Source organism: Artemia sp. Qi Xiang Cuo, chromosome 4 (genome assembly GCF_049724085.1).
Source record: "Artemia sp. Qi Xiang Cuo chromosome 4, ASM4972408v1, whole genome shotgun sequence".
Lineage (NCBI taxonomy): Eukaryota > Metazoa > Arthropoda > Branchiopoda > Anostraca > Artemiidae > Artemia > Artemia sp. Qi Xiang Cuo.
In genome coordinates, this window is record NC_142797.1 from 44647801 (window position 1) to 44664754 (window position 16954).

The 16954-nt window shown below is 34.5% G+C and overlaps 1 protein-coding gene across 1 annotated transcript in view; it reads left to right on the forward strand.

Annotated features, from left to right (window-relative positions):
• EMC10 (ER membrane protein complex subunit 10) overlaps positions 1–16954 on the forward strand; it is a 67683-nt gene that overhangs the window by 47175 nt on the left and 3554 nt on the right. Inside the window, exon 5 of the mRNA XM_089087885.1 lies at positions 12986–13082. Coding sequence (XP_088944011.1) covers positions 12986–13082 — 97 coding nt within the window. The remainder of the gene's footprint in view (positions 1–12985; positions 13083–16954) is intronic.

The following is a 16954-nucleotide window of genomic DNA, read 5'->3' on the forward strand; positions in this document are numbered from 1 at the left end:
GGGAGAGGGGCACAAGTGAACCTTGCATTTTACTTTGGGAGAGCAGGAGTAGGGGCTAAAAGCTTTTGTTCATAATCCGCTTAAAAAGTTTTTCATTATAAACCCCGTTGGGCTTCAATCTATTTCCGTTGAAGTAACGGTTTAAATTTAAATACGCTTTGTGTACTTAAGCTATCAAAATAACTTATGGTTTGAAGGATCGAGTTGAAGCTTTCAGGGGCGATGGGGGGTCTAGTGAACCCCGAATTTCGACTTTGGGGGTGGCCGCAGTGTTAAATTGAAAAAATTCTATGCATCCAGATTATCAAAATGATATATTTGCACTATCCTAAGGACGGCGGTGGGGGGTCGATTTTAAAATTTTGGAGATTTTGGGGAAGGGTAAAAGGGGACTTCGATTAAGTGGAGGGGATGAAGGGGCCAAAAGTTTGTGTCTCCACTCCGGCTAAAAGTTTTTGTACTATTAGCCCTAGTGGAACTTAAGATATATTCATGATGAAGCAGTGAGATAAATCAAAAGATAGTATGTTTACCCAAACATCAAAACATAATATCAGCAATATCTTGGGAACGACTTGTGGGACCGATTTGAAATTTTTAGTTTTATGTCACAAAACTACGAATGATCGAACATTTTGACTGAATGTTCAGATTTTGCCCAAAAGTTAAACTATTTTCGAACATTTTAGTTCTTGATAAAAAAAAACTTAAAAATCTTAAAACATATTCCTATAATGAACCAGTAAGATAAAGATAAGATTTATTTATTCATAATCAATTAATCATACAAGAAAACACCTTCTGCTAATCCCCCAAAGGCTCCTAGGCCTGTAATAGAGGGGGAATACATACCGTTTAAATCAAACACTAAATCAATAGAAAAACATTAAAATAGGCCTACATTGAATGATCCAATCAATACATACAATCCAATCACAACACTCCTAATCCCCCTAGAAAGGGGGAAACTATATTTTCCAAAATATAGTTTCAATTAACAGTAGACCTATAGATCTATATTAAAAATTTAAACTAGCAGAAATAAAATTATGGAATGATTCAAACTTAAGATGAACAGAAGTTACAATGAATAATCGTGTAAACTTTGATTTATACTCTCTTCTTTGCAAACACACATCCTTTAAATGAATTCAAAACCGACAGTTAAATCATTTATTGATTCGTCAATTTAAAGTATGGCTTCGACAAACTAAACAGATTGAATGAAAACTTACCAATGTTCATTTTAAAAGTTTTACTTAGGCATCAGTTATCTATATGTTGGATGAATTATGAATTAAATTTATTTAATAAAAAGTTTCCTTCTAAAATAATAAAATTAAATGCAAAGTCATCAATGTAATTATTCTATGATTTTTTTTTCTTTCCTCCAATAATGATTATTATTGTCATTTTGTTTTGTGTTGTTGAAGGGATTGACAAATAAAAACCGCAGCATCAGAAATACGTATTGTTTTTCGGTAGAACTCAAATAATCCTCTGGCTTTTCGAATATATTTTTTTTGGGGGGGGGGATTTCCCTACTCTTGTTTGTGGCATTTTCTGTTGGTTTTGACTTGCCTCAATTTTGCACCAAAACAAGTTAAAGCTTTTTAAGTAAGACTTTCCTTGTTTTTGCGCCATCATCTGATATTTTTTTTTGACGTTTACCACAATAATAAAGTTTTCAGTCCTTTGAAAGTTTCGAAATGGTATAGCTCCTGAACATATTTTCGTGCGAAAACTGATAACAGACATTTCTAACAGCTCTTCATGGACTACGTACCAGCCTTAAAAAAAAAACTCTAAATGGCACATATTTAGTATTCAGAAAAGTTTTTGGCTGTGGGGCCAGGGAACTGTCGCACATCTTACCACTTATAGACTTTAATCTAACTTTAATTTAAAACGGGTATCTGCTTGAATGCCCGGTTTAACAAACCCTTCCACTCAAAAGCAGAAAAATAACTGGAAACGAAAGCTTGGTGAAACAACCTCAGATAGGCCAATGTGACATACACTATAAAATTCTACGTTAACTCAGACACCTTAGGCATTGTTTTAGGAACAGGCGGAGACTATCCTTTTGGCCCTACTCTGAAAGCGTGAAAAGTGTCGCATACCTTAAATAGTGTCAAAATGACACCATAAGTACCACTTTGTTAACCACTTTGGTAATAGCATTGTTGTCGTGCGTTTCTGCGGATAATCAGCCAAACAGATAATCTTTTCTGAAAAATTGTGAGGGTGCTGCATACAAAGGATCTTAAACTAAACTTTAAGGGGAATGATTTTCGGCTAAATGGGGTATCAACGTGTTTCGTTAAAAAAGCATGTGCTAAAACGGTGTAAAAATAATCTAGATCATTTCAAATGCCCGCTTTAGTATACCTATTGCACATTATACAATAAATCAGTTGCTGGATATAGCAAGTTCTCTATTTGGCAATAAAACCAGTCTGAATGGCAAGTGTCTTGTTTACAACCATAGACCTATGTAAGCTTAATTATTCATAATGATTCTGTACTAATTTGTCAATGTGAATGCTTGCAGCTTTTATTTCACCGTAATCCGTTGTCACACGTTTACATCTTTCCTTTTCCCTTCCCTTCGTAAGTCCTGTCTATCCATCCAATTTCCTCTGTTTCCATTCGCTTTTTCCCAGCGTTCCCCAGTTTATCTAGCTACTAAGCTATGGAATTCTCTCCCCTCTGATATATCAAGTGACAAGTCTTTTCCCATATTATTTAAATCTGCTTGTAGATTTTTTAAACTGAAGTAAAATTCTGTATTTTGATCTTTGTCTGAAAGTTTTGCCATTTTTCTGTTATGTATTGATGTATTGATCTATTTTATATTAGGTGTTGTTTGTCCCGCTCTTACTGTAGTGATTAAGTCCCCTACAAGCTCTGCTTTTGGGGCTGCAATATCCGCCGTATATGTTTTCTCTTTCGTTTTTTTTTTGTTGTATATCTTTGTATTAGAGTTACATTTTATAGCATTAAATAAATGAAATGAAATGAAGAATTCAAATAAGCTGCGGACACCCAACATTATTTTTATTATTTTTTCATGTATCTTACAGAGATTTTTAAACTTAGCTAGTAGAAACTTGGCTCTAATGTTTTGTTCCAGTCTCTCAAAACTGTTTCAATTTAGTAGTTTTTGTTATTTATTTTTTTCACGGCACAAAATGAGGCCCAGATCCCCAATTATATCCCCTTTTCTTTGGACTCTATTTATCCAGGATTTTTTCTTGTTTCACAGCTGAGCCACTCTGAGATTTTTCATAAAATAGAACAGCTGGACATTTCCTCCTGGGATTAATATAATGTTTCACTTAAGGATAAACCGCGCTCGACCTTGCACGAAAATCTCACTGGAATCTAAACCTACTGAGACAAGAACACAATTTATCTAGTTTGCCCTAACGCCCATTAAGAAGAAAAGAAAAGTCACGTTTTTCGTAAAAAGAAAGGAATTAGTATTTAATTTGTCTAACTTGCTTTGTTTTCTCTCTAGTTCTCTTCCCAGTAGGTTTTCTTATATGATGTTTTTTTTTTCAAAATTAGACAAAAAGGAGCGGAGAATGGACAAAGTGTCATTGAGATTGCATAAAATGTAACCGAAATTACAATTCTTGTCGCCCAGATTTTCTTGTAGCCCCGAGTTTCAACTATATTGGCTCTGAATGATGACAACCATGGATTAGAAATTTTCATTAAAAAAAAGTCACGCAGAAATTTTATTCTGACCAAATTTTTTTCCCCTGAAATTGTAACCAAGAATGAACAGAAAGGAGCTGAGATTGTCAGTAAATATAAAACTTTACAGGTACAAAAAAGTTGTTCCGAGAATTACAAAAATGGAGCAATGCGCAAAAATTATCACCAAAAATTCCAAGAGACATCACCGTAAATACCCAAAATGGAATAAAGATTACAAGGAAATTACCTGAAATTCCCAGAACATATTCATACAGAACAGGGGGTGTCGAGAGCTTAAAAAATGGAGCCGTGAATGCAGGGATTAGATTGCTTTTGTCATCCTTATCACTCCTCTTATTACTTTTTCATTTTATTTTTATTGTTCTGTTTTGAATTTCAAATTTTAAATCGTATGTTCACTATTCTTTTTTAAAGAGAAACAACTGAATAATCCTTTTAATCTTTTGTAACTGAATAATTGTCTGTCCTTTTCTGAGATTAATTAAAAAAAACTTTCCGAAAAATAAGTTTTTCAAAGAAAAGTAAAGGCCATTATAAACTTAAGCTCAGCAGATACAAATACCTTTCAAAATTCAAACTCAAAACGACCAGAAATTACTATTAAAGAATAAATGAAACCCAAAACGAACATATATCAAATAAACAATCATATTAAAAAAGTACAACAAGTAATAAAATAAATGAATAAATAGATCTTAAAGCGAGTAGTGATTAGATTGAATATGAGTATCAAGCTTAAAACTGAAAAAAAAGTCTCGAAATTGAAGCGTTAATGACCCTTAAAACAATCGGAAAGTAAATGAACAGTCTATTCAAATTTACCTGAAGCAACATTACCGTAAATTAATAAATAAATCAGGCAATGAGTGAAACTTGAATGGGACGTAAATATCTAGATAGAAACAAAAAAAAACACCACAAACAAGAGTTTGGGTATCACCTCCTTCTCTCACTAAAAGTCTAAAACCTACTGCGTCATTGGCGCTTTACTGAAAACCAATTTTATGACAAATATTTTCTTTTGTACCTGATATTGAAAATAAACATTAAAATGATAGTAACATTTTTAACTGAAGAGCTTTCAGCAATACACATCATATATTCAGTTTGGTTTATTAGCTCTTTTAAAGTTGTTATAGACGAACATAGTAAGTTTCCCTACAAACAACTGTTTGGATACTGCCTCCTTTCCTAACTAAACAAAAACCAAAGCCTACTGCGTCATTGGCGCTTAACTGAAAACGGATTATATTACAAATATTTTCTTTTCCAGTTCTTACAGTATTGAAAATACAACTACAGTAAAATAAATTCTTGAATTAATGGATCTTTCAATAGTTAATACCATTATACATCAAATATTCCAAGACTGTTCAAGACGTACATAGTTTTCAGTAAAGCGTCAATGACACAGTAAGTTTTAGACTTTTACAGTGAGAGAAGGTCATACCCAAACTCTTGTTGTAGTGATTTTTGTTTGTTTTAAGATTGTATTGCATGTTCAGTTTAAGTTTCGCTTGTTTTACGATTTACCTATTAACCCGCATTAGTATCTATTGTGCGTATGATTTGGTTGGTTGTTTATGTAATTTGCGTTTTTGGCATATGTTGTTAACGCTTCAGTAGGAAAATATTTTTTTTCATTTTAAGCTTGATTTTCATATTCAATCTAAGCATTACTCGCTTTAATATCTATTTATTCATTTATATTATTACTTGTTGTATTTTTTTGATATGATTGTTTATTTAATTTATGTTCGTTTTGGGTTTCATTTATTCTTTAATAGTAATTTCTGGTCGTTTTTTGTTTGAATTTTGAAATTTATTTGTATCTGCTGAGCTTAAGTTTAAAATTACCTTTACTTTTATTTTAAAAAATAATTTTTTTGAAAGTTTTTTTTTAAATCAATTTTTGTTAGTTTGTTAGTACAAAAAATTTAAAGTTAATAAAAGTTCATTATTTAAAAATCAAACTTAAAAAAAAAAATCAAATATTAATCCAAGTATCAAAACTGATATTAAAGTAACAATATCAAAGTGAAAAAATGGGTTTGTGTCAACCTCGGAGTTTGTCTTATCTGATGTTTGAACTATTTTTAACAAAATTGCTATCTCAAAATTTTTATCGGATGGACTTGGGGAAAAAGGGCGTGGGGGGACTAAATTAAGCTTCAGTCTCTTTTGACTCTTTAAAAGTGAACTAGAAAACTTTCTAGTTTCAATCAAATGATCCCTCTCTGAAGTTTATACGATTATCCCTTATAAGAACCATATATATCCCCAGAGTATAACATACAACGCCTATCCCTGGGCCCGGGGGGTTGTGTCAACACTGGAGTTTTAATATCTGATGGTTGAAATATTTTTAACAAAATCGTCACCTGAAATTTTTATCGGATGGATTTATCCATCCGATACACCCAAAGGCGTGGAGGGCTGGATGGGCTGATCTTTTTTCACTCTGAGAAACTGAACTACATCTTTTAATTTCGATTCAAATGAACCCTCTGAAGTTTATACGAGCATACCTTCCATAAGAGCCATATATACCCCAGAACAATACTTACAACGCCTTCCCCGGCCCTGGGGGGTTGTGTCGACACAGGAGTTTTTCTTATCTGATCATTGAACTATTTTTAACGAAAAGACAAATCGTAAAGGAGTCTTTTTAATATGATCTTTGAACTATTTTTAACAAAATGGCTACCTCAAATTTTTATCAGATGTATTTGGGGAAAAAGGGCTTGGGGGGCCAGTTGCCCTCTGATCACTTTTGACTCTTAAAAAGGTTTCCAATCGAATGAGCACCCTTTGAAGTTTATAGGACGATCCCTTCTATATGAAGTGCCTCTGGGAAAAAAATGAATGGAGTGTGGGGGGAGGCTAGCTATCCTCCAATCACTTTTGACTCTTCAAAAGTGAATTACAACTTTCAGTTTCCAATAAAATGAGCCCTCTAGGAATTTTATACGAGCATCCCTTCCATAACAACCAGTATATGCCCCCAGGGCATAACTTACAACGCCTACCCCCCGAGCCCTGGGGGGCTGTGTCGACACCGGAGTATTTTGTTATCAGAACTTTGAACTATTTTTAACAAAATGTCTATCTAAAAAATTTTATCTGATGCATTTAGGGTGTGGAAGAGGGGGGGGGGGGTAGTTGCCCTCCGATCTCTTTTGACTCTTAAAAATTGAACAAGAACATTCAATTTCCTATCAAATGAGCCCTCTCCGAAGTTTATACGATTATCCCTTCCATAAGAACTATATATACCCCTAGAGCATTACTCGTAACGCCTGCCTCAGGGCCCTGGCGGGTTCCGTCGACACAGGAATTTTTCTTATCTGACCTTTGAACTATTTTTAATGAAATGGCTATTATAAAAATTTAATCGGATGGGCTTGGGGAAAAAAGGGTGTCTGTGGGGGGCTAGTTGCCCTCCAATCTCTTTTGACTCTAAAAAACTTAAATAGAACTTTCAATTTAAAATCAAATGAGCCATCTCTGAATTTTTTACGAACATCCTTTCAATAAGAACCATATATTCCCCCAGGGCATAACTTACAACACCTGCCTTCGGGCCCCGGGAGGCTGTTTTGACCCCTGAGTTTTCGTTATATGGTCTTTTAACTATTTAAAAAAAACTCTCAAAGTTCTTATCCGATGGGTTTGAGGAAAAAAGGGCGTGGAGGGGGGGGGGGCTAGGTGCCCTCCAATCTCTTTTGACTCTTAAAAAGTGAACTGGAACTTTCAATTTACAATCAAACGATCCCTCTTTGAAGTCAATACGAGCATCCCTTCCATAAGAACCAAATATTCCCCCAGGGCATAACTTACAGCGCCTGTCCCCGGGCCCTAAGGGGTTGTGTCGACACCGAAATTTTTGTTATCTGATCTTTGAACTATTTTTAACAAAATAGCTATCTTAAATTTTTACTTGGATGCATTTGGGAAAAAGGGTTTGGGGGGGGGGCTGGTTACCCTCCAATATCTTTTGACGCTTAAAAAGTGAACTAGAACTTGCGATCCCCAATCAAATAATCCCTCTTAGTAGTTTACACGTTCATCCCTTCGAAAAGATACATACATGCCCCCAGGGCTAAACTTATAACCCTTGCCCCTGAAGACTGTGGGGGGGAGTGTCCTACTCAAACATATAATTTCCAGAACTTTCATCTACGTTGAACAAAATGGCTAGATCAAAATTTTGATTGGATGTGTCTGGGAAAATGGTGGGCGTGGAAGGGGTGTCAGTTGCCGTAGAATCACTTTCGACTATTAAAAATAGAACTAGTCATTTAAATTTCCATTCGAATGAGCCCTTTCTAAAGTATCTACGACAACGTTGTCTATACAAAACCTTATATAACCCCAGGGTATAACTTACAACCCTTGCCCTGAGGGCTGTGGTTGTATCCTCAAAGACCTAATTTCCAAAACATATAACTACGTTTAATAAAATGGCTGTCTCAAAATTTTGATTGGATGTGTTTGGGGAAACGGTGGGCATGAGAGGGGGGTTAGTTGCCCTCAAATCACTTTCGAATATTAAAAAGGGCACTAGTCCTTTAAATTTCCAATTGAATGAGCCTTTTTTGAAGTTTCTACGACAACACCTTCTATAAAAAACCTTATATGCCCACAGGGTATAACTTAAACCCTTGCCTTGAGGGTTGTTGGGGAGTGTCTTCCTCAAAAACATATTTTCTATTTGGAAATCAACTACGCTGAACAAACGGGCTATCTCAAAATTTTGATTTGCTGTGTTTGGGGGAATGATAGGCGTGGGGGGGGCCTAGTTGCCCTCCAATCACTTTCAACTATTAAAAAGGGTACTAGTCCTTTGAATTTCAAATCGAATGAGCGTCTTTTGAAGTTTCTACGCCAACGCCTTCTATAAAAACCCTATATGCCCCCAGGGCATAACTTAAAACCTTGCCCTGAGGGTTGTGGGGGAGTGTCCTCCTGAAAAACATGTTTTCTATTTGGAAATCAACTACGCTGAACAAAATGGTCATCCCAAAATTTTGATTGGATGTGTTTTGGGAAAAGGTGGGCGTGAGAGGGGGGTTAGTTGCCCTCCAATCACTTTCGACTATTAAAAAGGGCACTAGCCCTTTGAATTAACAATCGAATAAGCATGTTTTGAAGTTTCTATGACAACTTCTTCTATAAAAACCTTATGTGCCCGCATGTCATAACTTAAAACCCTTGCCCCGTGTGTCGTGGGGGAGCATCATCATCAAAAATTTATTTTATCGCCTGAAATAAACTACGATGAAAAAATTGGCTATCTCAAAATTTTGATTGAATGGTTTTGGAGTACTGATGGGCGGGGGGGGCGGGGGGCCTAGCGGCCCTCTAATCACTTTCGAAAATTAAAAAGGGCTCTAGAACTCTCGATTTCCAATCGAATGAGCCCCCTTTGATTTTTCTAAGACGGCCTCTTCTATATGAAGTTCCTCTGGAAAAAAAATATAATAATAATAAATATTGGAGCCGTATGGCCTTTACTATAGGCAACGCTATAGTGTTGCCTCTGATTTTAATTTGATTTTACATTGACTATTCAAAGAAGATTTGACAACTCCCGTTAGAAGTGAAACAACGCGGTGATTGCCGAACGGTTTGGACAAATTTGGAAAATTTGTTTCCTTTGAATTTTTCAATTATCTTAGTAAAACTATAAATCAAGCAATACTGCAAATAATTTAGATCAATCAAATACAATGGCAGATCTAGAGGAGGATGAAGGAGCAAGCCTCTTTCTCCCTAGATGGGTTGGACCGTATGGTAACTTAAAACTCAGCCCTAGTCTCATCATATTCTAAAAGGTTATAGTTACCTGGAAACTCAAACCCGTCTTTTTCGGTGACAATTCCTGTAATTTCGGCTCCAATTTTTGCAATCTAGGATACACGATTTGCGGCCACGGCAATAATTTGTATTTCTGTGTAACCTGTTTTTACAAAAATTTTGACTCCAAAGTTGTTACTCTTGACTTCCAATAATGGAATCACGGAAAAAATAATGTGTGACAAAAGCCGCATTCACGATTGTTTTTTATGCAATCTCGGTGACATTTTGCGCGTTCTTGGATCCTTTTTGTCCAATTTTAACCCAAAAACTATTCTTATATCACTTTCTTGTTCTTAGTTTTGTACCATCGAATTATTAACGCTTAGAATTTTTTGAATTACTTTGTCACTCTGTGCTTTCTGTTAGTATTCATGACAATTAAGGATTATCAATATTATGGACTGACTCATAAAACTAAATTGAGGACCTGGCCACAAAGGTCTGTTGCCTTTGCGCCCCCCATCCCCCAAAAATATACCCTCAATAGCTGCTGGGCTATTGATGCTTTTCCGGGTATGTTATTTTGAAATAAGGCTTGCCTAGCTCTTTTTTGTACCCTTTTCAGAAGAGCCGTTCTTGATAATGTCAAAGTATCCATCAGTGTTTTTCCCTGTCCCTTGAGCCCGACCCACCAGCTTAGGGCCGATTTGGGTAGGCAAGAGTTGCCCCTCAAAAGAGATACGGGGAGGTCATCCACCCTTCGCCAGCCATCTTCGACACGTGACACTTGATCCTCAGAATCGGTACAATGTAAGAACTTCCCTTTCCCACCTTGAATTGCTCCTCAAGTGAATTGTTCTTGCTTCACGATTGGCACCTTATGTGCCAAAGGGATTGCATTCCATCCTTTATCGGCAGCGTATTCTGCAAAATACTTTGTTTCATGGTTTAACACTGGACACGACGGCCAGTTGCTGGACATTGGTGGAACTTAGCTGTATGAGGCCCCTGTTTGTGCCTACCAATCTCGGGCCCACCGCAAGAAGGCTGTCACCACTGTTTCTATTCAAGGTTTTAGTCTAATTTTGTTTCAATTGTCATTAGGATTGTTGCGAACAGTGGAAACACTCTTAGCATGGAATAATTGTAAAAAACACGGAGGCCAATTTTATTCTTACCGGGTTGGTTTTGAACCGGTTTCGTGCAGAGTTTCAGCTTTAGAGATTTCTCTCTTAAAATGGGGATTCATGAGGTCTTTTAGGGGTATTGGGAGCGTGGTATATTTGAATGCTCGTCTATGCTAGGAGATAAGTAAATTCAACGACGACGACAACCTAACTCAATAAAAGTCAAGAGAATAGGGTCCAAAATTCTTCTACCACTACTAATAATTTATAACTGCATTAAAATATTCTTTCCCTGGTTTCTCAAAGTCGTAAGACTAGGCGTAGCCAAAGTTCAGTTTGGTTAGCTTACCAACAATTAAGACTAAATTTCAGCCAATGACAGCAAAGTGCGCTTGTCAAGGAACTTCAAATGTGAAGAACATTAAGATGAAACTAAAAATCAAAAGGCTGCAACGGGATGTAAACGTGAAAGGGAAAGAAAGCTGAGTTCCTTGCAGAGTATAGTATCGCGGAGAGTTCGAGGTTTTGTATGGGTGTTTTTTTTGTTGTTGTTTTTTTTGGCTAGTAAGAGCTTGTCGGAAAATGACCATTGTATAAATTGAATAGTTTCTATTATTGTAGCAGTATATATATATATATATATATATATATATATATTTTTATATATATATATATATATATATATATATATATATATATATATATATATATATATATATATATATATATATATATATATATATATATATATATATATATATATATATATATATATATATATATATATATATATATATATATATATATATATATATATATATATATATATATATATATATATATATATATATATATATATATATATATATATATATATATATATATATATATATATATATATATATATATATATACGAAACTATCATCAGTATTCAGAATTTTTTCAGTTTGAATTCAGTTTGAATTTGGTGGTTGAATGTTGTGTCTTGACACAACGCTCCGTGTGAAAGAAGAATTTGCTAATATTTGAGACACCGCCCTAGGCTTCCTTTTAATCACAACTGATTTATCAGTTGAAGTTCGGGGTATTTTCATCCCTACCTTGCATCCTAGCAATCTCATATTATTTAGACCATTGAATATATCTTAAGTATCCTAGCTTGGCCATCTAACATTCACAACGAAGGTACTTGCAGAATTTTCGTTCCATTTTCTGGTAAAAAAAAGAGATTATTTTAACTCTATGTAATTCATGGACACAATGTACTTTCGATAGCCTTTGAACTTCGACGTGTAATAGTACTCTAACATAATTCTAATCAGTTTTTTTTTTTATATTTTTTCAAGTAATCTTGATTTAGATGGCCTAATTTTAGTATAGTTTACTGTTTCAACTATCTGGTGCAACACAGGGTTTAAATCTTCTTGCAATGTTTTTGAAACAACTACCTGTATTTAAAAGGTCATTTGTACGAATGAGGTTTGGGTTTGCTATTATCGTGTGGGATACAGTTCCTTTAATACATCCCTTCATTGATAGAGCATTGTCCATACGAGTTCCAACACACGACTTCTATGTTAGATTATCTTTGGAAAGAGCGATTTTTTTTTCAGTTCTCGATTTGTATACTTGCCAAACATGTACATCAACGTCTTTTTGACAGGATGACCGAAAATGTTATCCTGCAACAGTGCTTTATTTGAATGATTTGAACAAGGAAATTACATGTGTGAGCTAGAGTTTGTAGCTCAATAATGAGGCTCTGATTTTGGTATGTAGTGCACCAATTTGGTATGTCGACTATTATTGGACCTAGAGGTACTGAAACTAATATTCATTTCCATTATTTATTATTATTGATTTCCAGCTGGCCTCTCTTATTTTTCATTAATGAAAAAACATGCGTGGAAAACGTAACCAATCAATGAAGAAACATTAAAAGAATTATTTCATCAAACAAATATAATCATCAATCAAAGCTCATAAAATAAAAGAATTCTTTCATTTTGGGTACTATGAAGTTCTCATTATTGCTCACTGTCAATCATCTTCACTGATAACTAAAGCCATTCGATTTCCTCTTTGTAAGAGGTAGGTGTCGCATTTTCTAGTAAGGATTCTGAAACTCGTGAATATTATATGTGAATATATCCTATCTCAGAAGTTTCCTTTTGGTCCCTAATCTGATTTCCATATTAAATCTTAATTTCCTTTGCTTATTCTTGTGAGTTGGATCAAGTGAGATCACCAAACTTGGAGGCAATAGGTTTTAGGCTTTCTTAAATGATTGCCCGGCGTCATTAATGCATGAATTCATTTCTTATAGACCGGACACATCATCGTTTATTCAAAGGATGGAACAGGAAAAGATTGCCAAGCAGCAAGGAGAAGGAAAGGATAACCGTGGATTTTTCGCTAAATATGTAAGTTGGGACAAATGTAGATGTCAGGAATTGTTATTATTGGATGCTTAATGAATCAGGCTAGTCTTCAGAGCTAAATTTAGGGATTTTACAGAAAAAAATTAGCACTGAAAAGATGAAATAATCAAAAAAAGATTCGCATTTAATTCTTAACAGTGAAAATGAGATGAAAAGTATTGACTAGGAAGCGACATCTGCCAAAATCGAGTTTGCTCAAGAAAAAAAAACTAGAACATAAAACTATCTATAATTTAATTAATTCTAGTCACATAAAACTAAAAAAAGTGGACACTTCAGCAACATCAACTGAATGCCGTCCATCTACTTTACTTGTATTTATAATTTTGATCATATATGATAAGCTACACAAAAACTATTAGACAAAAAACTATTATCTACACAAAAACATGGAAAATTGTGTTGATAACAACTTCGCTTTCGAGAATGTTAATTGGATATTGCTCGTGTGATTAGAAAATGTTTAGTTAAAAATGATGTACCCGTGTGTAAGTTGTAACTGCTGTAAAATTATAAAGAAATTATTCCATTTTTTGCAATGCTTTGAGAGGCATAAAAGAAGTTACTGTGCTGCCTATTAACTTATAAATAAAGAGAATAAGAGTAATGGAAAGAAATCGACTTTTTTTTCTTCTGTGTTTAGAATAACACCTTTGTTATTACGACATTTATGTTTCAACTTGCACTTTATAAGGCTTAAACTTTCTTTTGCTTTAGTTATAAACTATAAGCAACTCTCATATTTATTGTTTGATACATTGTCGTAATCAAATAAAAAGAGACTGTAAAACTACCTTTTATAAAAAGAAAAAAAAAATCCAATATTTTGTCAAAATCAGTCAGTTGATTGGTCACAGATTACTTCCCCAATGCTTAACTTTGTTTTGCTGTTTATCAAAAATAAACTTTAAATGACTGTCAAGTCGTATTCTAAGATAAGGTACCAACGGAATTCTCAGGTAGTTAGACAGAGAAACGAAGTCTAAGAACAAAACTGTATCGGTGTTTACTTATGTTAGGCAAGTGAGCAAAGTGAGTGGAGTACTCCGAAATAATAACCTGTGTGGATTGTTTAACGCATTTGATGCTACCGGATGCATCAAAAATACCTGCTATGCTGCTAGTTGTTTAACCATTTTTATTAATGTTTTTTATATATTCTTTAGAACTTTCTCAAAAAATAAAAAGTATATGATTTGGATGGGTTATCACTCAAAGGGGTATCGCCTGGGTTTAGTTGCCCAGGTACATACCATTCGAAACATTATCAAGAGGGATCTAAGAAGCTGGTCAGTTCCTCAGCAAAATACCTTTGGCAGTTGTTGGTCTCTGTTTGTGCTACTACCTTACCTACTAGCCTGGTTCTAGATCCTCTTTTGTAGTCTGGGAACCCGTAATCTACCGTAATCTACACTGTATGCAGATACGTGTACCACACGTATGCAGATAACCGTAATCTACAATTGATCTTTGTTATTACTTGGTCTAACAATTAGCTAACTCCTGACTCAGTACAAAAATAAGGTGTGAAAACGAGCTTTAGTCAAGCTGTGGACAGATTTGGTGCAAGAAAAAGCTCCGTCCTGGCTTGGTTCGGAAAGAAGTTAAGATCAAGCTGTAGGATTATGGTGACGCGGGTAAAAAATTAGCTAAGTCCAGGTTGGGGACTGACTTTGTGCAAAACAAGCTACGTCCTTACTCTGTGAAAAATTAACAAAGTACTGATTTCGCGTGAAAAGGATTTGTCCCGAATTGGTGTAAAAAGAGCGCATTTTTCATAGTTCTTATCCAATTAGAATACAAGGGTCATCAAAATACAAAAATTCATAAATCTACCCAAAAAAAAAGTAGATTTTGGCATTTGAGATTGACTTATTCAGAATATGTTTTTTCTTTGGTTCTCAGAGAGATAATCTAATGTTCTGAAGGAGTACGACATAGTGTGACCCGAAAAGTTTACTTTCTTAGCTAGAATGGTTTGTTTTGACATCATTTATAACATGTAGAAAAAACAGGTTTTTTCTGGAAAACTGTTGGAAGTTTTTGCAAAATAAATCAGAGGTTTTGTGCCCTGTTTCATTTTCCCCAGAGCTACAGACCGCTGATCACGAGAAGAAAAAAAAACAGCTGTGAAAGCAGAATTAGTGCTCCGCCACAAAATTAATTCAAGGAATGTTTCAAAACAAAGAAATGTTTTCCAGAGAAATATAAAGAGAAATATTGAAATAAAAAACGAACAGAGATAGGATCATATAATAAGTAAAAATAAAACGAACAAAGATTGTTATGAATGAATAAAAGAAGTTTAAACTTCAATATGACAGATAGTAGCCTACTGTACATGAATAAATGAATGGTAAATAAACAAAAATTTGAATAGATAATAAAGTTAAGCTAGAAAGGAGCAGAAATTAACACAAATGGAGGTAGGACCACCACCCTCTTAAATTCTCTAAGAGCTCGAGTTTTATTTGTTCTTGTTTGAAAAAAAAATATATTTTAAAACGATTTGTCTTTTACCATGATTAAATTTAAAAAAAACAAGTTTTTTAAACTGAAAGTAAGGAGCGACATTAAAACTTAAAACGAACAGAAATTATTCCGTATATGAAAGGGACTGTCCCCTCCTCAACGCCTCGCTCTTTACGCTAATGTTTTTTATTGTTTTAAAAAACAAAGTTGTGAGACAGAGTCAAACTTTAGCGTAAAGAGCAAGGCGTTGAGGAGGGGACAGCCCCTTTCATACACGGAATAATTTCTGTTCGTTTTAAGTTTTAATGGCGCTCCTTACTTTCAGTTTAAAAAATGTTTTTTTTATTTAATTTCTGATCGTTTTTTAGTTAATGCAGCTTTTATTTTGGCTCATCGTCATTGAATAAGTAAACAAAATTTTCGTAAAAATTTTACTTTTCTTTTGCTAAATGGCTGTCTCTAAATTTGGTTCTGACGTAATTTACAAATTAACTTACGTAACGAACTTCTATATTCGTATATTTTTCTCCTGGCAAAAAATACAAAGTTACAGATCTTTGCAGATATGAGCTAGAAACCTATGTAATAGGGTTTTCTCATACGCTGAATCTGACGGCGTGATTTTCATTAAAATTATTTCACTTGTAGAGGGCGTTTCCCCCTCTTTCAAAAATCTGGTAAATTTTCTCAGGCTCGTAGCCGATGATGAGTAATACTAAACTTAATTGGATTTATATATTTAGAAGCAGCATTATAAGCCCATTATTTTGATACATTTATTGACATCTCAATTCCTTTTTTAAAAGTTTCGATTACTACTGAGTCATATCGCTTGTGTTTCTTTTATTTTTTTTTTATTACTTATATGTTATTACGCATTTAAGGGGGCTATCCTCGTGTTCAATAACACGCTATTTAATTTAAAATTTATATTTTTTTTTATTACAAAAAACCAGAATAAAAAAAGCAGTTTAATTAGAATAGATAGCTCTTTTGAAAGCACAAAAAAAACTGTAGCGCAAAGAGCGAGGTATTGACTGGGGGAGAATCCCCTCATATACGTAATAATTTCTGTTCTTTTTAAGTTCCAATGTTGCTTCTTACTTTCAGTTGAAAAAACTTGTTTTTTTTAAATTTAATTTCTGATCGTTTTTTAAATAATGCTTGGAAACCCGGCGCCCCCTTCATAGAAATGTCCCTTACCCCAAAGAAACATCCTCCACGGAAAAATTCTCCCGAGTGCCCCCCTCCTCCAGCCTCCCCCCCCACCAGAAAAAAATCCTTTCGGGAAATGTCTGTATTTTTCCCAATAACCAATACAAGGTGTATGCAATGGGCAAAGTTCATAACTTGCACCCCTTCCCCTGGGAACTGTGGGGATT